Source organism: Manacus candei, unplaced genomic scaffold, assembly GCF_025592945.1.
Source record: "Manacus candei isolate 608988 ecotype Guabito, Panama unplaced genomic scaffold, ASM2559294v1 h1tg000002l, whole genome shotgun sequence".
Classification (NCBI taxonomy): Eukaryota; Metazoa; Chordata; class Aves; order Passeriformes; family Pipridae; genus Manacus; species Manacus candei.
Window position 1 is genome coordinate 15,065,389 of NW_026138050.1, and position 24,226 is coordinate 15,089,614.

General features: G+C 50.7%; 1 protein-coding gene across 2 annotated transcripts in view; it reads left to right on the forward strand.

Annotated features, from left to right (window-relative positions):
- Positions 1–24,226, forward strand: part of RAB11FIP3 (RAB11 family interacting protein 3) — a 78,124-nt gene that overhangs the window by 12,999 nt on the left and 40,899 nt on the right. For both annotated transcript variants that reach the window (XM_051780721.1, XM_051780731.1), the window contains exon 2: positions 8,894–8,987. In XM_051780721.1, coding sequence (XP_051636681.1) covers positions 8,894–8,987 — 94 coding nt within the window. The remainder of the gene's footprint in view (positions 1–8,893; positions 8,988–24,226) is intronic.

Genomic DNA, 24,226 nt, shown 5'->3' on the forward strand with positions numbered 1-24,226 from the left:
GGCTCCTGAAGCTGCGGTGAGTGTAGAGCTCTTCCTGCCTCCAGAGAGGCCTTGAGGCTGGTGGGGTTGGTCCAAAAAGGTCCTGTACAGACCAGAGGAATTTTTACCAGCAGGTAAAATACCCCAAAGACTGCTGGATGTGAGTGATCTTGGGTGGTGAAGATCTCCTGCAGTTCTGCTCCGTGCTCTGCACCGAGGGCCTGGCTGGATGCACTGATTTGTCCTGGTTCCACGTGGAGGTGGCAGGAAGGATGTGGGTCCTAAGGCTTTTTTGGCTGCCAGCTCTTTAAAATATATTCTGGCTTCTTTGTCTGCTGCCTGTAGAATTCTGAGTGTTTGAAGGAAAGTCTTTTCCTTTGGGTGCTCCCGATGGCACTGAGACAGTGGCATTGGGATGGGAATGGAGGAGACCTGCTCCTCGGGATCAGCTTTGGGCTTGTTCTTGGCTCGTGGTTGACTTGGAGATGTCTTCCTCCCCCTTCCAAAAGGGAAAAATAGTAGTTTGGTGGGGGGCAAAACTGGGGGAGAAGCAAAAATCAAAAAGTCGATGGTATGCTGAGCAGCTTTCCTCTTGGGTTAATAGGAGAAGGAGGATTTGTTAGGCAAGTGGATGGGTTAAGTGATGGGGATATGGTCTTCCTAGGCAGGAAAGGAAGGAGAGAGCTTATTCCAAGCAAACAATTGAACTTCTGGGGCTTCTCCCCCTTGGTTGGTGGGTGACCCCTCTCCCATTCCTGTTCTTTAAATACTTCTAGATTTATTTCTACAGGAAGTATTCATCCTTATTCCTCCTAAATACAGGAGGCTTATTCCTTCTTTACCTTGAGTAGTAGGTTTGATTACTTATTTTGTAGCAGGAAGAGATGAGAACAAACCAGGCTGAGTCTTTGTCTCCTCATCAAGACATCTCAGTCCTTGGTTTCATGTACCAGACTGAGGGCAGAGGCCCTGCAGTGTTGGAGCCTCGGGATGGAGGGATGGGAAGGACAGATGAGCTGATGTCTGTGCAAGATTAGGGAGGGATGTTGCAGAAAGAATCTTCACTGGGTGTTGCTTATGGAGGACCTTTAAATAAAGACTTGACCAGGCACGATCCATCTGCTGATCTCCTCCTGGAGCTTTGGAAAAGGCTGGGAAAGCAAAGCTCTGGCAGCAGCTCTGGGTCAGTGCTGCCACTTGTGAAGTAAATAATGTAGCTCTTTCACTGCTTACTCACAATTGACCAGGGCTGCTGCCTGTAATGAGATCTGCCCCTTGGGGTGTTTTAAAGGTTGCTTAATTAGGTGTAATTGCAGCAGAATAGAAACCTGCTTTGAGGTTCTGAGTGCTTTCTGTAGTGCCAGCTCCCTCAACAAATTACGGAGTTGTTCCTATGAACACAGCTGGAGCCAGTGTAATCCCGAGTTATCAGCCTTCCCCTCAGCCTGGCTGTTTATGATGATGAAGCCACAGAAGTGGAGTGCTGGGAAGGGTGTTCCTGGCTTTGGGAATGGTGCAGCTGTCGTTCCCATCGCGGCAGCAGCGTGGGAAATGCGTCGCGTGAGGCAACATGAAGTTTGCTCACGCTGTTGGCGTGTTAGTGCTCTCTCAGCACCTGGGGCATGGGGGGACAGACGTGCTCTTACCCTGGGCAAATGCTGCATTAGCAGGGATGAGTCCATTTAAGCTGATCCCACTGCAACCCATGGATTTAGGGACCCTGTGTGTGGGGACAGCCACGTCTTCGGCGCGTTCCGCAGCGACTCTGGTGTTTGGCTGCGGGAGGTTCAGCAGTCCCAGCATGTTTGCACCCAAAGGTGCAAAAAATACCAGTCTTGACTTTTGTCATCAGCATTTAAATCTTTTCTTGAAAGGGTGAGTTTAGCCTTGAGAGACTTTTTTAGGTACAAATGAGCATCGTTGGCTCATCCCCTTCTGTTGAGCACAGAGGGCAGAGGTGCTGCAGCCACCTTCGCATAACCATGGGTGGGTTTTATCCTGTTCTCACTCAGATAAATTCACAGAACCAGAGAATAATATGCTGGGTTGGAAGGGACCCACAAGGATCATCGAGTCCAGCTCTTAGCCCTGCACAGTTACACCAGTTTGGTGCTTGGCTTTCTCTCCACTTGAGTTCAGGGATTGTGTGACTTCCAGTAGTGTTTTCTCCCCAAAGACAAAAGATGTTCAGAGTGGATTTGGGCTTCTTGCAGACAGGAGAGGGTAGTCAGACTTGCAGGAGAGGTACATGGATTTTCATGTCCTGTCTCAGCCAAGAACACCCAGAATTGGTCTGTACCTGGTTCTCAGTGAGTTTCCTACACTTAGAGCTCCAAGAGCCACTGGATTTCAGGATGTTTTTGGTCCTCTGCTTTGCTGGACACTCCTCAAGTTGTAAATTAGTGGAGAAGGTGTGTTGGCACCTGGCAGGACTTTGCTCTTGCTGTCCCCTGTGTTGTCCCATCTGGAGACCCTTGGTGTACTGGAAGATGAGAGGCAAATCTGATGCCTGCTGACAGTTCCTTGTTAACCAGACTCCTGCAGTCCAGAGACTTGGGATGAGGAGAGGTGGTTTAAGCAGCCTTTTTTAAGGCCAAAAAGAAAATAAGGGCTGTTTTGTGGGTATGCTTAATGTAGTGTGGAGCCTTCCTTTCTTCCTTCCCTCCACCTTCCTTCCTTCTTTCCTTCCTGCCTTCCCCACCTTCCTTCCACTTTCCTCCCTCCCTTCATCATCTTCTTCTGGAGGGCAAGAAACAAGGGTAAGGTCCTTAAACCCATTCATCTTCTGCAATATCCATTCAGGAGAGAAAAATTCCCTATTAATAAACAGTTTGGGAAGAAGTGGTGGTAAGAAGTGTGAGGGGCTGGTGTGGGTGTGTAGGAGGGGGTGTGTAGGTGTCCTCATTCCATCCCCCCAAGGAGGAGCAATGCTCCTGTTGAGCTGTGCTTGGGGATAGTCCCTGCCTGGCACCTGCATGTCCATGTTAGGGGGTCCTGTGTGCACAGCCCAGCTTTCCAAGTGCAGGCAGAGGGGCCAGGAACTGCAGCTGGCCAGGATGTACCTGGGAGACAAAGTGTTTGCCCACCACAACCTTGCTGGAAGGCCTGCCCAGTGTAGGGTCCCTGCCCTGGCACTGAGCAGGGGCTTTAAAGCTCTGGTTTGAGAGCTTCGGTGCTCACTTTTTAGGCCAAACCTTTGCCTTTCTGTAGAAATACACTTTAATAAGTGAAATGTGAATGTGGTTCTGTAGAAATACACTTTAATAAGTGAAATGTGAATGTGGTTCTTGCTGCTCAACAATCCCCAGCCAGCACTGGCTGCTGCCATCAGGTCAAAGTATGGCAGTAAGTTCCTTGTTGAAGGTCTTCTCTGGTGATTAATGGTTCTTCTGATGATTTGGCTAAAATCAAGACCCAGCCAGCAGTAAAGATGCTGTCTCACCCAGTCAGAATCTAGGCTGGGTTTACTGGTTTCTGGACTTTTCCCTGGGTGGGCTGGTCTGTCCCTGTTGGTTGCTTAAGTGCCCAAAGCACACCCAGCCAAACCCCAGCTCAGCCAGGCTCTGGGTGAGTCTCCAGCAGGTTGTTCCTCACCTGGACAGGTCTCCTGGTGTCTGTGTGACAGCTCTCTAGGTCTCTGACATCTCTCTGGGTTCATCTTGCACACCACCCATGTGGTTGGTCCTTTTAGAAGTCATTTGTTAACCAGGCCAGACCTTCACCCTTGCTCCCTTTCCCATGACTTACCTTGGTGTCTTTCCTGTTCCTCAAAAGGCAGACTACCTGCCAAATCCTTTCCAGGGAAAGGTGGGAGTGATTTCAAGGCTGAGGCATCTGTCTTTGCCCATGGCAGATGTGTGAGGCTGAAGGTGCAGGAGTTCTTTATGGGGTCTCAGCTTGCAGTTGGGGATCTTTATCAGGAATATACCAGTATTTATTCATCCTCTTTGTCTCCTCTGGATTTGCTTCCAGAGTCTGTGAAGGTTAAAGCAGTACTGGGAGCTGATTTATTCCCAGGGCAGGATGTGGTTGTGACTGGGCTCGAAGCACCATCCCTGAGATACCTGTTGGCTCTTCTTGTGGGATGCCTGACTGCTGTGGCCACTAGAAATCTCCTACCCTCATTCACCCCTCAAAAGAATGTCTTTTTGGAAGCTGGTTCAGCCCTGATCTCTGCCAGAATATGAAGGAAAACTGCTGGCAGGCTCAGGGGTTACAGGGAGGGTGTTGTCTGGCCAGCACAGCCCTGACTTCCTTCAGAGATCACACTTAAAACAAGCACAGTGGATATTTTTGTGCATCTGAATCCATCTGCTGTGTGGTGGAGACATGGAGTGTCCATTAGGATAAATATAAAAAGGTCTGGAGCTTCCTTTTCCTTTTCCTCCCACCTGCTGAACAGGGCCACTCACAGCTGGGGAATCCCTCACCTCCCTGGGAAACTTCCACTGTGTGCCTGCCAAGCCTTTGTGTGTTAATTTGGATTTGGAGTTGTCACCACTGGCTTGGTTGGGGCTCGAGGTCATTTACTGAGCTGATTTCACTGCAAGGAACCTCTTTTTGTGCTGTTCAGGGACAAGTGTGGTGCTGGTGTACATGCTCTGAGGGGTTGTCAGAGATAGGGGTTTTTGGCAGCAAAATTGTTGGGTTTTTGGAAAGGAAAACGCCCTGGAGTGTGCAGAGCTCTCTGATACAGAAGATGTGGTTGCTGCAGTGAGTAGTTCCTGTTGTGCTGTTGAGGTGCCAGGGGACCTCTCTCCTCCTCCCCACTCTGCTCCGTGTCCTTCACCAGGAGAACACCTTTGGTCCAGGTTGTGCCTCGTCCCTGGCACAGGGTGAGCAGAGCCCCCTTGGCACATCTCAGCACCAGTTCTGCCTCTGCAGGCTTGTGTCTGTGCACAGCTCAAGGCAGCCTGGCTTCAAGCAGTTTAAACCTCTCTGTTTCCACCAGGATTTAAGTCGGCTACTTAAACCACGTCATCCTCTGACTCTCTAATGCTCTGTATTTTAGCTGCTCACTCTTCAAGGAGGGTTTGTAACCAGCCACAAACACACACAGTCAGAAAACCCTTTATTTATTTTGAGTATTTCTTGCTGGCCAGCAGCAGGAACCTCCCTGTGACTGTGGCTCATATATGCCTGGATTTAGCTTCGTGTTGCAGTTTGGTAAAGAATTAACTTTTGTTTTTGTGCTAATAGGAGTGTGGGTTTGGCTGCTCTGCACTTGCAGATTAGGCTTCAGCTTAAAACAAATCTGTGACTTCAGAGCTGCTCAGATTTGCTAATCTAAAGCAGTTTGAGCCTTAATGCTGGTGTTCTTCCCAACTGTCCTGATAAGGTAGTGGTTTTAACCTAAGTCATCAAAAATTAAGACATCAAAATGAAGAAATGGAGAAAACTGGCAGTTCCAACCCAGGAGTGAGATGCTGGAGCTGTCACTAGTGTGGGGGCCCAGTGCTGTGACAGCTTGGCTGTGGACAAGACAGTGGCCTGGGGAGGGGTCTCAGAGTAATGGCAAGGACCTGTGTTTGACATCATTTTAGATCCCAGAATGGTTTGTGTTGGAAGGGACCTCAAAGTTCATCTCATTCCACCCCCTGCCACGGGCAGGGACACCTTCCACTAGCCCAGGTTGCTCCAAGCCCTGTCCAACCTGGCCTTGGACACTTCCAGGGATGGGGCAGCCACAGCTTCTCTGGGCAACCTCCCAGGGCCTCACCACCCTCCTAGCCGGAAATTTCTCCCCAATATCCCATCTAACCCTGTCCTCTGGCAGTGGGAAGCCATTCCCTCTTGTCCTGTCCCTCCATGGCCTTGGCAAAAGTCCCTCTCTCTCTTTTTTATCAGCTTCTTTTAAGCAGTGAAAGGCTGCAACATCTTGATGTCTTGAATAATGTGTGCAGTTCTCACCTTTCTCTTCAAAAAGGAGAGGTGGGGACTGGAAGGGGAGCAGGAAACATGATTAAAATGTCCAAGGAGCTGGAGCAACTGCCTTGCAGGAGCAGAGTGGGCAGGCAGGACCCCTCAGGCAGCAGAGTGTGGTCCAGGGGGTTTCTGTGTGCACCTCACCAGGACTTTCAGTGGCAGAATTGGGAGGCAGTTGGTGACAAAGCAGAAAATAGGTGCAGAAGAGCTCAAAGCAGGGAGCCAGATCCTGGAGCTCTCAGCTCCAGAGGTGGTGGGGCAGGTCCAGATGCTCATGGGCAGTGAAGGGTCTGGGCAGGGGTGTCCCCTCAGCACCCCCAGCTCCATCACTGTGCAGGGAGGTGCTGGGTGAGAAAAAGCGTCCAGGGGCTGGGGGGACCAGGCAGGTACTGCAGATGTGCTTGTTTTCTGTGTTGTGAACTCTTTGGAGTGTCAGCAGCCACTCACACTAGTCTGGAGGTGGTGTCTCAGGTGGTTGTTAATAGTGATTTTAAGCCTGGACAGCAAATACAGGCGGGTTTGGATCAGCACAGACGTGTTGCCATGGGCTTGAGCTTTGACAGTGTGTGGCTTTTGTTGTTTGCATCCATAATGCCCGGGTTGGGAAGTTTTCATGACCATTTCCCCTCATTTTCCCCTGCCCATAGCCCAATTTAAATAGATGGGTGTATAGGTGGCTCTTTTGCCTAAACAAAGTGCTTCCCTGTGCTCTCCTGTCTTGCACAAGCTCCAGTGTGGGTGAGGTGCCTTGCTGGGGGACTGGCAGGAGGCTGTGGAGCCCTCTGTGGTCCTGAGAAGCTGAAAACTGCAAAAACTATAATTTAGAGTATGTCATGGTGATCCCTCACAGGCTTATCAAGTCTGATTAAATGTCACTTGCATTTCTGTTATCTCTGTACCCAGATAACAAATTAAGCAACAGCTTTTGAACACAAAGCAGCTGCCAGATGCATTAAAGTGGCACTGACACATTCCTGTGAGCTGTTTTTATTAGTCTAAAATACCTTTGTTTAACGTACACGAACCTGGCTCACCCGAGATGATGTGCCACGTGAGTTCAGCAGGTCTGTAATCTGGCTGCCAAAAAAGTGCCCCAGAAAACTGGAGAAGATGCTTGTGTTGTATTCTCCCATTCACAGAATCACAGATGAGGTTGGAAGAGATCCCTGAGATCGAGTCCAACCTGTGCCCCATCCCCACCTTGTCCCCCAGCCCAGAGCACTGAGTGCCACGTCCAGTTGTTGTTCCTTGGGCACCTCCAGGGGTGGGGACTCCACCACCGCCCTGGGCAGCCCCTTCCAGTGCCTGACCAGCCTTTCCAGGAAGAAATTCCTCCTGATGTCCAACCCGAGGTGGAGTCAGCTGGCAGGTGGACAAGCCTGTGCCATGAGGAGCTTGGATTTCCTCTCATGGCAGCCCCACAGAGGCACAGCCTTGAGTCCAGTGACAGGACCCAGGGAACAGTTGGAGCTGTGTCAGGGCAGGGTCAGGTGGGATCTCAGGAAAAGGTTCTTCCCCCAGAGGGTGGTTGGGCACTGCCCAGGCTCCCCAGGGCAGTGGGCACAGCACCAAGGCTGCCAGAGCTCCTGGAGGGCTTGGACAACGCTCTGAGGGCCAGGGTGGGATTGTTGGGGTGTCTGTGCAGGGCCAGGAGTTGGACTTGTGACCCTTGTGGGTCCCTTTCAACTTGGGATATTTATGATTCTATGGTTTTATGGTCTCTGCCCTGTGGTTTCTTCTGCCTCCCCTGAGTGCGTTCAAACCCATGTGGACACGTGGGTGAACAGCTCTGAGCGTGGTGTGGATGTGATTTCCCTGTAGAAACACATACCTGGGTTTAAGAAAACAAAAAAGAAAGCAAACCAACGCCCCTGTGCTGCTGTGTATGAGCAGGGCAGCGCTGAGCACCACGGCTGGTCTCAGGGTTAAGTCTCCTTTTAGGTGGGAGGAGAGGTTTGGTGATTCACCATCTCTTTCCCCAAGAACAAACCAAAACCCGAGTGAGGCAAAAGGTTGTGCTCATGAGAACTGCACAAATCCAGCCCTGCAGCCCTCCTGGAGAGTTCCTCCAGAGGAGGAGGAGGAGGAGGAGGAAGGTGGATGAGGAGGAGTAGATGTGTGTGGCAGGGCAAGGGCATTGTGCAATTCCTTCTCTTACCTCTTACACCTGGATTCCTCCTGGGCTTGTTTCTCAGCTGAATGTGGCTCAAGGTGCCTCAAGAGCCCTTGAAGTGAGGGATTGATGTCTGGTTGTCTGAGCTTGAGAAGCATCAGTGGTGTAAAGGGTTTTTTGCTCGTGGCAGCCTAGGAGGAAGGACCCAAAAGGAAGGGCACCAAAAGGACTACTTTTGGAATACTTTGGACTGTGAGGAATGCCTGTGGTTTTACCCTCAAACCTTTGCCTGTTCTCTTTGGAGAGCCCAAACTGTCCTCGCCAGGTCTCACAAGTGCCCCTTGCTCCATATGTGTGCCTGCTCCAGCACCCCCATCCCAATCCTCTCCAGCTGATGTGGTTCCTTCCCCCTCAGGCATTGTCTAATTGGGAAAATGTTTCAATTATATGGCCTAAATTTGTATCGTGGAGCAGTTCATTATCACCGAATCCTCTTAATTGGGCCCTCCTGCCAGGCAGCCTATTACTGAGTTCCCAATTAAGACAAGACCTCTTTAAAAACCATAAAAATAAACAAATCCCTGTTAGGATCCAGGATCCCAGGACCATGTTGCAAGAAACACTGCCCAAACTGATGTTTCAAGGCTAAGCAATAGTTTCAACACCAACCAAGTAATAATTAACCCCTTTGTGTTGGTTGCTTATGTTCCCATCCAGGAGAACGGCCACAGTTTTTGGGGCCAGTTGAAGAAATTCACTGTCATTAGCTCAGATCTTTCTTGTGAAGGGGAAAAAGTTGGTTACAAGGTGTTTCTGTAGTGGAAGATGCTGTTTTCTCCAGGGATTCTATAGGTGACACTGCTTTTGTGGTTGCAGGTGAAGGACCTAACAAAGTACCTGGATCCGAGTGGACTGGGAGTCATCAGCTTTGAGGATTTCCATCGGGGGATCAGAGCCATCAAAAATGGAGGTGAGTTTGCTGCTGTGCAAAATTAGCCCCACAGGGGTTAATTGACCCTTTGGTGAAAACCATCTGGGTTTGGTATTTTGAGAGTCACTGCTCTGTGTTGGCAGAGGGGAAGGGGGAGAGGTTGGGGGCATTTAATAAGGGTTGAAAGAGGTGGTACAGAAATTGTGGTGGGGGTTTCATGTTTTCCTGTTTATCAGGAAAGTCCTTTCCCCCCCAAAAAAAAACATAGAGGGAAAATCCCTTCTACTTTGGTGTCTGGTCTCCTATGTCTTTTGGGGAGTTTGCTGTTCTGACCAAGGAGCTGACACACTGCTGGAGGTGTCTGTCTGTCTGTCTGCTGTAGGGTGTAACATCTTCCAAATGCTGGGCACTGATCATGGAATGGTTTGAATTGAAAGATCATCTTGTTCCACCCCCTGCCATGGGCAGGGACACCTGCCAGAGTGGAATTTACCATGAATTTACTAGTTTATTAATGAATTTACCTTCACTCCAACTATTTGGACCATCAATGTGCTCAGCTGGTTTCTAGCAAGAAGCACATTAAACAAGAGCTTTGAACTCACTGAGTGGCAGATGATCTTCAAACAGGGCAGTCCCAATCCCCACGTGGCTCCTGATGGGCTTCCAGAGCATTAGCTTGGTGAAATGTGAAGTATCTTTCTGGCTGATTGGCATTTGAACTCCTTTGCTGCAGAACAGATGTTTTTTTAGTTTGGGATTCCTCTCTGAGTGTCAGAGGGTCATTTTGGGGCAGGCATGTTGCTGAGGGCAGGGTGTGAGAAATGTGGGAAGCTTCCTGCTGAGCAGCTGTAATTTTGAATGTGCAAATGTGAATTATCATCCTTGCACAATAGTCAGCTCTGTTCAGAGATGCTTATCTGAAACCCCAGCCTTGCTTTCACACAGCAGTGAACGTGCCCCACACTGCCAGCCCAGCACATCGAGCTGCAAAGAGGGGGAAAGAACCATCATTCCTAGAAAAACTGTGCTGGTTCTCGAGTAGAAACCCCTCAAAGCAGGGTTTTCTTCTGTTTTCTGTCAGTTGTCCATCCCCCCTCCTCCTCCCCAATCCCACCCCCAACTTACTGACTTATTTAGTTATTTACTGTGAGGGTGGTCAGGCCCTGGCACAGGTTGCCCAGAGAAGCTGTGGCTGCCCCTGGATCCCTGGAAGTGTCCAAGACCAGGCTGGACAGGGCTTGGAGCTACCTAATCTCTGAAAACTGAGATGAGCTCAGTTGGTCAGAGCATTGTGCTGATGATGCCAAGGCTGTGGGTTTGATCCCTGTATGGGCCATTCACTTAAGAGCTGGACTCAATGATCCTTGTGTGTCCCTTCCAACTCAGAATATTCTGTGAAATTAAAATGATACCTCTGTGAAATCTCTGTGTCCCTGCCCATGGCAGGAGGTGGAACAGGATGAGCTTTAAGGTCCCTTCCAGCCCAAACCATTCCATGATTGTTTGTGCTCAGCACTGTAGTGTTTTATGGCAGCTCTGAAGTTTTCGTGGCTGGTGTAGCCTGACCAATTCCCAGCTCCCACAGGAGGAAATGCAGCACAGTATTAATTTGTAATAAATTGCCATTGGAGTAGAGCGTGTTTGTGAAAGCTCAGGCTCGTATTTCTCCTCAATAATTCATTGCTTTGGTATTGTGTTATATTAATTGAATGGGAAAAGCAGATCCAGAGCAAGCTTTTAAGGTCTCTATTTATTAAATTTGAAAGAGATTGATGTGTATTTATTACAGTGGTTAGGGAAGGCTGAGCTCTCAAGCATCACACATTAAATAGTTATAAAAGAACCCCAGGGCAGGGTATGGAGGGAGGTTCTCTGAGTTCACAGTGAGCAGTTGCTCACATTGGAGTGATCTCAAGGATTTCCTGTTGAGAACAGTCAATATTGATCATCCATTTGTAAAGAAAGCAGAGGTCATGCTTGCTGCTGGGTGTCCCTTTTAACAAGGTTTGGGTAATTAGCTGGCTCTATTTTTAGCCAAAGAGAGTTCTGCTGGACTTCTTGGTGTTCTGAATTCTTTGGTCAGTCATGGAAGTGAGAGCTGATGTCAGTTTGTACCTCTCAGTGTCTGTCTTAATGCAGGTAAGGGTTTGTTTCTGAAGATGCTCCACTCTCCTCTCTCCCCCTCCCATGGAGACTCCCTGTGGCAGAGTAGCTGTGATTTGACCCGAGCTCTTACATTCCAGCCTGGCAAACTGAAGGTGCACTTACAAAACCAGCCAAATTTGCTTTGTCAGCTGCATTTCTCACAACTGCTTTCGTGTTCAGTTGGCCTTTACATCCAGGGAGGATGCTAAACTCAGTGCTGTCCCTGTGCCAGCTGTTTGAGGCATGTCCCACTGGCTGAGGTGCTGATCCAGGACTCCTGGCACTTGCCTCTGCCTCAGTGTGGAGTAAACACCACTCAGACAAAGCCCCTCAGAGTGTCACCCCTCCACTGCCACGAACCATTTCTGATCTCTTTGCTGCTGTAATCTCTGTCTGGCCAGGTAATTCTGACCATGAGGGGGGAAGAGCAAAGTGTCTTGCCTGCTGCAGGAGCTGGATTTGAGGCTTGAAGGAGAGTTTCTAGCCAGTTGGGGGCTGCCTTACCTTCTGCCCTTCCCAAAGTGAAGACTGAATGGGAAAACATGGTCCTCACATATGTATTTGTGCCTGCAGTGTGTGTGTGTGCTGGTGTGATGGCCACTGGAGTGCTTCCAGAGAGTCTCCCTCTTGTGGGATGTGGTGAGCCTGTGACTCTGGGGCCCCTGGGCTCAGTTTTTAGGTCCAACCCCAAGAAGGGACCATGGGGACAGAGATGCTGCTGGGAGAGGGACAGGTTCAGCTCCTCACAACTTGCTGTGTCCCAGCCCTTCCTACTCGTTGGTGGTGTGTGGCTGCTGGGCCCCCTTGTCCTCCCCTGCTCCAGGAAACCTGGAGTGGGGTTTGCCTGCTTTTAAAGACTGTGGGAATGGTGCCTGGATGGCTGGCCAGTGCAGTGTGTGAGCAGCAAAGCAGAGGGGGACACTGTGGATCAAACATTGGCAGCTTGATAAATAACTCCGAAAAGTGGAATTTTACGTTGTAAAACTTGAGAAACTGATAATGTAGTGGAGGCAGTAATGAAGGAGATTATGTTCTAGAATGTGCTTAAAAAGGGCAGATAAGATGTTGAATGTCTGGGGAATCCACAACCAGAGGAAGACCTGGTGCATCTGGCTACAATCAGGGAGATCCAACGGGACATCCTCAAAGTCTGCAGGGAAAAGAAACAGGGAGGGAGCCAGTGTGACTGCTGGAGTTGTCATGTTTGGGAGCTCCAGCTCACAGGGGTCTCCTCAGTGAGAAACAGGTATGAGGGATTGTATTCCAGCCACTTGGAAAACTCAGACCCGGAGTAAGGAGCTGACCTGGGGTGGGGGACTGAGAGGGTGTCTGTAATTTGAAGCCAAGGTCCTGGAGCAAAGAACAGCTCTGGACATCACGTGTTGGATGCAGGAACAGAGGGGAATTCGGTGGCAAACACGAGGGATGGGCAGTGACAGCCACAGCTGGATGCAAACACACAGCAAGGGCTGTGCTCACAAGCAGATTCCTTTCCTTGTCAGGGTATTTAAAACCTTTTTAAGCTTCAGACACCTGTGTTTTCAACAGCTGCCTCTCACCATTCAGTAGGACATGCTGAACATCTCTTTGCTCTCACTACAACTTCAGGAGAGTGATGAACAAGTCATGTCATTCACACACATGCTCTGAGCTGAAACATCTGAAACATCTGTCTTCCAGAGAAAAACCCACTGGGAATGGGCTCTGGGAGCAGGGGATACGTGGGGAATTGCTGCTGGTGTCAGTCAAAGTGACCACTGTGCCAGGAGGGGGAAGGTGCATTCCTGGAGCTCCCAGCCTCACCCATCCCTTTGCCTTGGCTTCTGATCCCTGAACAAAGGGGCCCCTGTGCACTGAGAGCAGACAGTGCATCCACTGAGGACTGCATGTGCCCGTGAGCTCAGGGCAGGGCCTGAGGATGGAAATAGTCACATCTTTTTTTTTTTTTTTTTTTTTTTCAAATGCTTCAACTAAAAGCTCTTTGGATTTGGGAAGATGGAAAATCCAGCTCCAGAGCCAACACTCCAATCTGGAAGCTATAACAGAGTTCCTGTTTGCAGGGACAACAGACCTCTGGCAGGAGCAAGTGGGGGGCAAAGCTTGGGGGGCCCCTGGCAGTGCCAGTTTTGGGGGAGCTGGATCAGGAATCAGCCACTGTGCCAAAGGAATGAGCCTCTGCTCGGGGGAGATCCCTAGGGGGTTGAAGAAGGGGTTTTTAGCAGGAGGAGCATGTTCAGCTCCCCAGAGGCATTTGATTGGCTTCCAGATGGCCAGCTGAAGGGAAGAGCATGGAGCTGGGAAACTGGGGCAGTCAGGTGCTGGATGGCAAATGAAGGGCTCAGGGGCTGGGGCTGTGCCTGCTGCACAGATCCTGTGCCACAGCTCCCTGTTGTTCCTCACTGGGACTGGCAGCAACGTGAACTCCAGTTGGGATGAGCTCTGGGGGGCAGCAGCACTCGGGAGCATCCCTGAGAGGATCTAAGTGGGTGTATCCATGGTTTCTGCAGCTGACATTCCATGTCCCAAAATCTCTGGGTAGCTGAGTGTCAGTTTGGGGATTTCCTGAAAGAAAAGCACACCTCCAGCCCCTCTCTGAGTGAAGGGTGTTGTATCTTAAAGGTTCAGAGCCAAGAGAGGGAACTGCACATCAGCTCACATCAGGGAGTTATCCCTGTGTTATCCCACGTGCAGGCTGTGCTCTGCAGTGGCATTCCCTGCTCCCTTGGCTGCTGCTCACTTGCTGATCCAACATCTCAGAGACACCTCTGGGACTGACAGTGCTCAGGTGCCACCTCTGAGCCCACAGTGCCCATGACCCCCTTGGTGCCTGTATGAGCTCCTGGGCAGCACTTGGTTTAATCTGGGGAGAGCCAGGCTGGCTCCTGCCCTGGGGACACGGATCCGTGCTGGCTCCACGGAGCATTTCCAGGTGTTGGATATCTGGTAACATAACCCACTGTTTGCTTTGTGTGGAGGTTTCTTCCCCCCTTCTGTAGAATCTGCATTGCAGATGGCTTTTGCTATGCTGAAGGAAAGCTTCCCTTGCCCAGGGATAATTCCAAAAGCCAAAACTTGCATTCCCTTACCCAGTCCCAATCCTGTTATTATTTCTGGGGCTGGTTTTCTGCATCCTCAGTGGTCTCTGTTCCTCTCTGATGCTGGAATTGTGGTTGTATTTGCAACAGGCTAATGCTGACACCTGAGCACAGTCTCTCAGTTGGGGTGTCCAGGCCCAATTTAATATTCCAGGCATTTGCTTTTTAAAAGAAAAGCCTTCCCCAAGGCTTAGCAGATGGAAGCAGAGCTCGTGTGCACGTTTGACTAAACTCGGTGAGTATCTGGCACCGCTTTGAGCACTTCCTACGTTCCCATCAGATCTGCTGATCCCTGTATTCATGCAGCAGTGCTGCAGTGAAGACCTTCCTGCTGCTCCTGCCTGTTCCTAACCCTGGCTAAACCATTACTGCTCAGGGACACAGCTCGTTTCATGGCTGAAGGTAGGACAGATGCCTCTTTGTGTTCAGCTGGTGTGCAGGGAACGGGGCTGCCATGAATGGGAAATCAAGATTGATTCATGAGCAAGAATAAAATCCAAATTGCTCTGATTATGTCTTCTGCATTTATTTTTTTTTTTTTGCCTTGCATCTTGATCTGCTCTGGCAGATCCATATGTATGTGCTATACATACTGCAGGTTGGGATAAGGAGTTTATAAAGATGAGTGTTAATTCTGCTCCCAAAACGGGTGAAGATTTAAGTGTAGCTTTAAAATTTTTATGTGTACTTGAAAAAAAACCATAATCCCCTGCTGTTCTTTGTAGATCAGAATTGTGCTCATCCCTGTGGTGCAGGGTTGCTCCAGAACCATGACTGTGCTTGTCAAGTTTGGGGTCCACGTGCTTGTCTGTGCCCTCTTCTGCCAGGGGCAGGAGCAGCCAAACCTTACTTGGATGTACTGAATTTGGTTTTTTTGCCTTGAAATAGTGGCATTTAAAGGCTTGTGTTGGAAACCACTGGGCCTGTCCATGAAAATGCGTGAGGGTTGTTTAGCCTGGAGAAAAGGAGGCTCAGGAGGGATCTTCTTGCTCTCTTCAACTCCCTGACAGGAGGGTGGATCCAGGGGGGGTTAAGGCTCTGCTCCCACAGAACAAGGGACAGGACAAGGGGAAACAGCCTCAAGTTGTGCCAGGGGAGGTTGGGGTTGGACATCAGGAGGAATTTCTTCACTGAAAGGGTGGTCAGGCATTGGAAGGGGCTGCCCAGGGAGATGGTGGAGTCCCCACCCCTGGAGGTGTCCAAGGAATGACTGGATGTGGCAGTCGGTGCTCTGGGCTGGGTGACAAGATGGGGATGGGGCACAGGGTGGACTCAATGAGCTTGGAGGGCTTTTCCAACCTCACTGATTCTGGGATTCTGTTGAGTCTCTCTCCCAGCTCGTGGGCCATGAGGAGTTAGGAATGTAGGCACCAGTGTGTGATGGAGATGAGCTGCTTTGGGGATGTCCTGTGGTCAGAATGGCCTCAGGTCTCTCTCCACCCCTCTCCTAACAGGAGAGGTCCAGGCATATCTGGGGCACAGAGACTCTCCTGTGAGGGCCTGGTCTCAGGGCATGAGAGGGTGAGGGTGGGATGAAGTTCCTCTGCATGAAGGTGCAAACAGAAGGAGAACTAAGCAGGTGTGAATCCAGACCCACTGGAGGCTGTTCCAGGTGAGGGGAGGACACAGGAGGCAGCCCCAGGGCAGAGGACACTGGGGTGGTTGTTCTCTTCCTCCAGCCCACATCACACTGTGTCCTTGGAGAAGAAAAGTCCCTCTTCTGCTCCCAGGAGCCCCAAAATGCTGCACAGTTTGTGCAAAACTTTCTCTCCAGACTTTCAGCTGCCAGGATCAGCAAGGTAAATCCTGGCTACATGGCAGTGGGAGCAGGGAGCTTTAGATGAGCAAGGATAACTTTTTGTTCCCTTTGGAAGCAGGAGCAGTTGCTGGGAGTGAGGAGCTGCTCCTCAGCAGTGAGACCTGCAGACCCACAGCTCACATCACCCTCCAGCTCTTTTAAGTCACTGTTTCTGCTATAATGTAGACATAGAATTGTTTGGATTGGAAAAGACCTTTAAGATCATTGAATCCAGCCATTAATGGACTTTATTTAATAATAATATGCTGGGGAAAGCACTTGGATGCTGATGGGGGGGCACTTCTGGCTCACCATAGCGTTTTTTAGTTTGCATTATTTCTCTTTTAATTGACATCAGCGCTGGTTTTCACTCGATTCCTGAATTTGGCAGCTGGGTGAAGGGTCCCACGGGGGGAGGCTGCCCTGCTCCGCGTGCGCCATGGCTGGGAGGGAGCCTGTCTTCCCAAAAACAGCCTGGCAGATGACACACTGCATTGACCTACTTTTGGGAGAGGCGCAGAAGTGTTGGAAGAGCTGTGTCCGTAGGCTGCAGCTCCGGGATGAGAACAGCGAGGAATTACTCCAACGTGCTGCCGGAAAACCGCGGCGAAGGCTCAGCAGCCCCAGAGGGCTGGGGACTGGGAGATTGGCGTGGGAATCCCTCCCCTTTGGAGAATTCCTGCTCTGTGCATGTTCTGGAGCACATGCCAAAAAATCTTGCAGTGTCCAGTCACTGTCATGGAGCGTAACAGGTCCAAAATACGTCCTCAGTCCGAGGAAATTCTGGTTCCTAAAAGCTGCCTCTTGCTCGCCGTGGCGAGCTGGGATTGAACGTGGGACCAAACCCCCAGAGCATCACTGTTGGTTCACCATTCCATGGGAGGGAAAGCATTGCTGTGTGGCCACATCTCCTGGAAATCACAGCAAATTACAGAGCACAGGGACTTCCATGTGTCCTGAAGTGAGGGAAACCTATGGCTTTCAGACCCTCAGATCATAACTTAATCCTGGTAGAGGCCAGCTGGGGGGAGTTTAAATTGCAAATGAAAGGCTTAAGTTAGATGGCCAAAAGAAAGCAAATTTTTCTGGGAAAGGGGCAGAAAACCCACTGCTGGGACTACCTGTTTTCCTGGGAAAATGGTCACTATGAAAATAAGAAGGAATGTTCTATTAGAGCCCGGGAGCAGTTCTTAGCACGCTCTTACATGGATATGATGACTAAGGAGAAAACAAAGGCAATTGCTGTTAAATAATAAACATTTCTCATCATCCATCTGCTACCTCAGTGTTTCTCCATCACAGGTTTCACTTTCTGAGCCGGGAGGGAGCTGTTTTCTTCCACATCTGTTGCTGTGAATACTTTTGGGAGCTGGGCTCGCCTGCGGTTTGGGGAGTGCGTGGGAGGAGGCTGGGCTGGGCTGGTGGCTCCAGATGGGTCTTGGGGGTGGTTTCGGCTCTGCCTGTTTTGATTTCTCAGGTTTGGATGTCAGCTCTGGAGGCAGGGATTATTAATGCTCAGCTCAGAAAGGTGGGAATGTCTCCTGCCTCCTCACCAGGAACGCCTGGGGGATCAGGAGGGTTGGCTGCCCCAGCTCAGGTGAAGGAAAGCCCAGTGTCCTGCCTCTGCACCAGCAGGGGAGGCAGAGCTGTCAGCCCATTTCTCCTTAGGAATCCAGTCAGTCTGGAGTTACTAAGGAAGGGTTAATGACTCACCTATGCCTGTGACTCCTCCAAGAGCCCTGCTGGGCTCTGTCACAGCCTGGGGGCTGGTGACTGTAGTGAGTGTACCCTGTGACACCCTGACAGATTGATGTGGTGAAAGCTCATTTCTTCAGAGTGTTTCCTGGTCCTGCTCTTGACAGGAGAGGCTGCATGTGAGATGGGTTTCCCAGGAAATCAGTCCTGGTTGTGGAGCCACTGGGCTGGGTTGGGCTGAGATGGGTGAGCAGCAGGCAGGACAGCTCTGATGGGCATCCCCACTTTGGGAAAACACAGTTTTCCCAATTCCCTGGTGGTTCTGGCTGAGCACAACTCACTTCATCTCCGTCCCCTTGTGCCTGTGCCAAGCTGTGTCCCCTCCTGGGCTGGTTCATGTCCCTCCATGTCCTTCTCCTTGATGATCAGCTGTTCCAAGCTCATACATCTGACTGCTCCTGTAAAGCTCTAACCACTGGACAGCTTATTTCTCCTTAGGGTAGGAAGGACTCCTGCTAACAAGGCAATAGGAAGTTTTAGTAATGGAGTTAATTGTTATAGAGAGTTCAGGAGAGATTATGTGACAACTTGTAGTAAAAACACTCCTGTTGAGGCCATAGGACCTGGGCAAGGGCAGGGACCGTGTTTCCATGTTTGGACTTTATGTTTTGAGGGTTTTTTTCAACCTTAACAGTTCTGTTTGTAACCTCTCAGCCCCTCAGTTTCCTTCTCAGAGCTCTTGTACTCTGAAGAGTCTCACTCCTCCCAGTCTTCCTTCCACCTGCAGAGGAATGGCCAGGCACAAATAACAGCTGGAAAAAGGATTAAAACCCAGTTTTATAGGACACCCCCCCGTGACTTTGTTTTCCTTTGGACAATGTTTCTCTTACAGAACTGGTTGGGGCAAAAGCACTTTAAAAATTGCAGCTCCTCTCTCCTTCAGTGCCACATGGGGCATGGTTTGGCTCTGTTTCAAAGGGATTTTCTGGCAATGTTGGGAGTTAGGGGGAGAAACAGGGAAGGGGGTTCAAACATGAGCCTCTGGGAGCATCTTCCTGTTAATCTGCATAGCTTTTGAGGGATTTTGGAGGACAGGGACCCAAACTGCTCTCCTGTGTCCAGAACAGGAGGGCAAACTGGCTGCTCCATGCTCCCTGTAATGCACGGGACATTTTGGAGCAGCATGATCATAATTTCCAAGAGATGGCTCAGAACTGTGAAATCCACACTGGGAAGAGTTCTTCCTGCAGGTGGAGTTCAATGTCTCTTCTCTTACATATTTTCTCTCCCCGATTTCCCCTAAACCCAGGCTGGGTTCTGGTCAGGACCTAGCGGGCAAGTCTGAGATCAGAGGCTTTATAAATAACTGTATTTAGTCTTTGTTACTGATTTTGCAGCTTTACCTGTTGAGGTCAGAGCCTTGGCTGGAGGTGGTGTGTGGACAGTCACTGCCCAGCCTCCAGCTCACTCCATCAAGTCCTGCCCAGAGGCAGCTGGGTGGTCCTGGTCCAAACTGCTTCCCAGGGCCTGGTGATGGCTTTGGAAAGGCTTTGCATTAACTGTGGTCAGCTTGTGGTGTGGCTAGCTGGGGGCACAAATGGCAAGTAAGACCTGAATGACACGTGCTGATGTCTGTGTGTTGATTTGCAAGTGCTGTAGGTGCTGAATGGCTTCTTTTAATACTCGTGTCCAGACCGTGGGTCTGGAAGCTGTGCCTGGATTGCTCTGATAATATTTAGCCATGAGTGAAGGAAAGGACATGGTGAGCATTTCTCAGGCACAAAGCTCTGAGCTGGGGAGGATTGAACTGGTTTTAACTGTTGTCCTGGTTTCTCCATGTGGGAGCCTTGAGCTGGGAGGCTGAAATGCTTTGTGGTGGGATGGTGCCATCCAGCCATTCCCAGCTGATGGGAGTGCTCTCAATGGGCTGAGAAACTACCTGGTGTTATTTGGGGTCTCAAAAGCTCTGGTCCATTTGAGCTCCTGAGCTAGGATTGCCTTTAATTTTATTTGTTTGTGGGACCATCTAATCTAAAAGGTGCCACTTGTCTTCTGTGAGCTCCTGCATGAGACAGGCTGGGTGTGGAGCATCTCAAAGAGTTTCTGTTTCAGGGTACTCAAACCCCTGACAAGAGACTGGCTGCTGGATGTCCCAAAGGTTGTGTCTGCACTGAGTGTGCTCTGGGAAGTTGAGTTTGAGTGTTCTGCTGTTTCCATAGTTCCATAAGCTCTTTCAGGAGGTCCCGCCTCAGTCTCTTCCCAGAACAGGGAATTTAGGGACATGGTTTAGTGGTGACCTGGCAGTGCTGGGATAATGGTTGGACTCGATGGGCTTAGAGGGCTTTTCCAACCGTAATGATTCCGTGATAAAGCTGTTGGCTGCCAAATCCAGCTTTGTTTCCACAAGTATAGAGTTTTGGAAGTAAAAGCTAGAGTGAAGGAGTTGGAGGACATCAGGAGGTCTCCTCATCAGCAGCCTGTGCTATTTTGGAGGCTCAGTCACTTGGCCCTTTCTGCTGATACATCACAAAGTGGCTCTGAGCCACTTGCTGGTGGCCACAACCTGCTCCTTGTTTTCCACACCTCCAGCAGTGAGCCTTTGTTCCTGGCTGACACAAGTGTGGAGGAATTTGAGCTGATCTTGGTGACTGCCACACACTGGAAAGGCCATTCAGATTGCTGAGAATTAAAAAGGAGGAGCCATGTGTCAGTCAGCCCCGAATTCCATGTGTTAGTGGTGGGTTCCTGTCCTGGATCTGTTGCCACAGCGCCCAGCTGGTCCCTGAGATGAAGGGGAGGCAGCTGGATTTATGCTTCCAAAGTGTTTGGATACCATAAAGTTAATTCTTTCCATGCTGTCTTTAGATGGTGTGTCTAAATGAGGCTTGAGGGCCTGTGCTGTAGGAAGGGGATCAAAAGGAATGTGTGATAAGTCCCAATCCATGAGCAATGATATTCAGGGAATGAGGGACTGCTAAAGCGCATTAGCCGAGGGGGCTCTGCTGAGGGTTGTGTAAGCAACCTGAATTCTGCCTCTGCCTCCTCGGGAGCCTGGGCTGCCACTCACTCAGTCCCTCCTGTCATTTTGGGTTGGAACGTGAGAGTTTCCAGTAGGTGCTCCTGTTCCCTTGGCCCATCTCTGGGGCAGGTTGAGCTACAGGAAAAGCAGAGAGCAGAAAGCTGCTCTTTCCAGCTCCTTTGTGTGAGCATCAGGTTATAAAAGTATTCCTGGGTCACTCTGGGGAAGGAAGAGGGTGGATGAGTGGAGTGGTGCTGCCTTTATCCCACAGGGATAACACCATGAGCTTTGGTGAAAGCTCAAGATCCCGAGCTACCTCTGGAAATGCTGGACAGTGGCTTCCCCTGTGTCTCTGCTCTGGATACAAGATCCTCCTAAATTCCTGTAACTTTTAAATACTTGGCTTGAGTCTGTTACCCCCTTGTTTTCCAGCAGCATTCCCAGTAAGGGAGCTGTTTATATCAGCTTAAGCCAACCATAACTTGGTTGTGCCTGGTTCGGGGTCTGTTTTATTTTGTGCCCTTCAAGCAGGTTCCAAGCCTTGTTCCCACACTGAGTAATTCAGGTGTGTTAGCTCACCCAGTCCATGCTGTTGGAATCACTGGAGTTTGTGGCTCTGAGGCTCGCAGCAGTGTGTACGGTGTGTGTTGGCAGATGACTTAAATTCTCCTGAAAGGCTGTTTTTCTAGGTCATTCCTATATGAAGCTGATAAAACTGGCTCTGTCTGACCTGTGTGTCACTACTGTACCCACAGCTCTTCTTCACTCAAGGTGCCTTTTCACTGCAACCCTGCCTTCTGAAAGCAGTTTTTACAATCTGTTTCAGGTGCCTGTTGTATCTGAGGGCTGCTGTTCCTGAGGGTTTCTTGGAGAGCACAGGTGACTCCGGCACCCCTGAGCCCTCTGGAGCTCGACAGGACATTGAAGAGGTCTCTCTGCCAGAGCTTAGCACTCATCCACCCCCACAGAGAGCCCAGGACCTGTCCTGTCACTCTCCATACGTCCTGGAGAGATGTCCATGCAGCTGGCTGTGTCCCTGCTGTGGGCACTGCTGCTCCTCTGAGCTGGCTGGTGGCTCTGGAGGCTTTGTGGATACTGGGCAGAGGTTGCCTTTGGCTTGCAGTTGGTGTAAGAGATGAGAGGCAATGGTCCAGCAATGGCAGATGTGTTCAGATACAGATCATGGAATCACAGAATCATGGAATCATTAAGATTGGAAAAGCCCTCTAAGATCAAGTCCAGCCATTCTCCCAGCACTGCCAAGGCCACCACTAACCCATGTCCCCAAGTGCCACATCCACACAGCTTTTAAATCCTTCCAGAGATGGGGACTCCACCTGGGCAGCTATACCAGGGCTGGACAAAGCTTTCAGTGAAGAAATTTTCCCAATATCCAACCTTAATCGAACCCTAAACCTTCCCTGGCACAATTTGAGGCCCTTTCCCCATGTCCTGTCACTTGTTTTTTGGGAGCAGAGCTCGACCCCCACCTGGCTCCACCCTCCTGTCAGGGAGTTGAAGAGAGTGAGAAGGTCCCCCCGGGTGAGGGTCGGGCTCTGCTCTCAGGGGACAAGGGACAGGACAAGAGGAAACAGCCTCAAGTTGTGCCAGGGGAGGTTTAGGTTGGATATTGGGGAAATTTCTTCCCTGAAAGGGTGGTCAGGCCCTGGCACAGCTGCCCAGGGCAGAGGTGGAGTCCCCATCCCTGGAGGGGTTTAAAAACCATGTGGATGTGGCATTTGGGGACGTGGGTTAGTGGTGGCCTTGGGGAATGGTTGGACTTGATGATCTTTGAGGGCTTTTCCAACCCAAATGTAAATCAGGGGTGAGTGTGAGGGGAGGATGCTTTGTGTTGTGAGGGGCATGGAGAAGGGGAGCAGAATGTCAGCTGGGATTTGGCTTTGAGGTCCAAGGGGCAGAGCAGAGGGAATGTGAGGATTTGAGCTCATCCTGTGCCATGGGAATTAGGCTGTGCAGTGCTGCTGCTGGTGGTCCACAGCCATCCCCTGCTCTGTTAGTGGGGTGGGGGGGAGAAAACAACAGTGAGACCCTCCAGGTTTCACCACATGCACCTGGGGACAGGGCTCTTCACATGGGAAGTGCCACTTGAGCACCAAAGGTCTCAGATTTTTTGGCTCTAGGAACTTTTGGGCTCTTTTGGCCAGGAATTTGAAAGCTTAATGCAGCCTATTGTGCTGGCAGACTCGCAGGCAGGCTCTCCATGGCAACTCTCCCTATACACAAAGCACCATATGGCTTTTTCAGAGGGGGAGGGAACGAATCCAGCAGAAAAGTCAACCTTTTGTTTGTGGTGATGTTTGTCTTTGCCCTCTGATGTGGAGCGTGGGGAGGTGGAAGCACTGAGTGCTGGTTCCTGGGCATGGCTTCTGCTGGCCATGCCACCAGCGAGGGTGCAGGTGACCCCTGAGATGGTCTTTCCTTGATTTTACAGTGGAATTTGCTGCAAAAATAGACCCAGCCCACACAGAGACCCCTCCCTCTTTGGGTAGAGTGCTCTGCACACAGATGGAGCAACCAGGCTCATGTTCATCCCCATCATGTTCATTCCCACGAAGGGCTGGGAAGGCTCCAGGATCCCTCAGTTTAAGCAAGAGCTGAGCAGGAAGCAGGTGATGGCAGGAGCTGTTTGTGTGCTCTGCCCATGTTTTATACCCCTGATTCTGAAGGGAAGCTTTTGCTTGACTGAAAATCCTCCCTTTTCAAGCCCCTTTGGAAGGAAGGAGAGGAATAAATATCTCTATCTGTGTCTGTGGAAGAGTAGGAAGTGTTTGTGTGTCTGCTTGGAGGGGGAGGAAAAGAAATGATACAGAATAAGCAGAAGGGATCAGCCTGTGCCTTTGGGGTGCTCTGTGGTTCCCAGGGCTGCCATGGGGTGTCACCAGGATCACTGGAGATGGCCTGGCAGGGTGGGCACTGGGAAGACTGCCTGGGTTGCCCATCCATGCCTGGCAGAGGTGTGAGATCAGCCACTGTCGGCTTGGGGCTCGGATGTGCTACAGATGAAGGGTTTGGGCTGTGCCAGGGCGTGCTTGGGGGCCGTGGGGAGCAGAGCTGTCCCCAGAGCTCCTGCTGGGGGGACATGCCACAGGGCAGAGCCCTGGCTGGCACAGGACCAGGGCAGTGTGCCTGCAGCCTGCATCCCAGTGAGCTGATCTTTGGACACTCCTTTGCACATCACAGCCTCCTCTCTGGAGGTGGGCACTGCCTGCCTGGGGGGGTTGGCAGGAGATGTGGCTGGCTGTCCTCTCTGGGTGGTGTGACTTGGGTTGCCTTTCAGGAGCACTGTTTGGTTTTGCCCCTAGATGTGGGCAAAGGCTCCTCTTGGTGCAACCCACTGAGGTGCTCCCATAGCTTTTGCACCAAGCAGGTCACTGTCCCCATCCCCTTGGTCCTCCCTGGTGCCAGCAGGGAGGCCCAAATCCCAGGATAACTGATGGGAAAACTCCTGATTGTAGGCTCGGACTCATGGTGGAGCTGTGGACAGGGGGACATTTGAGAGGCA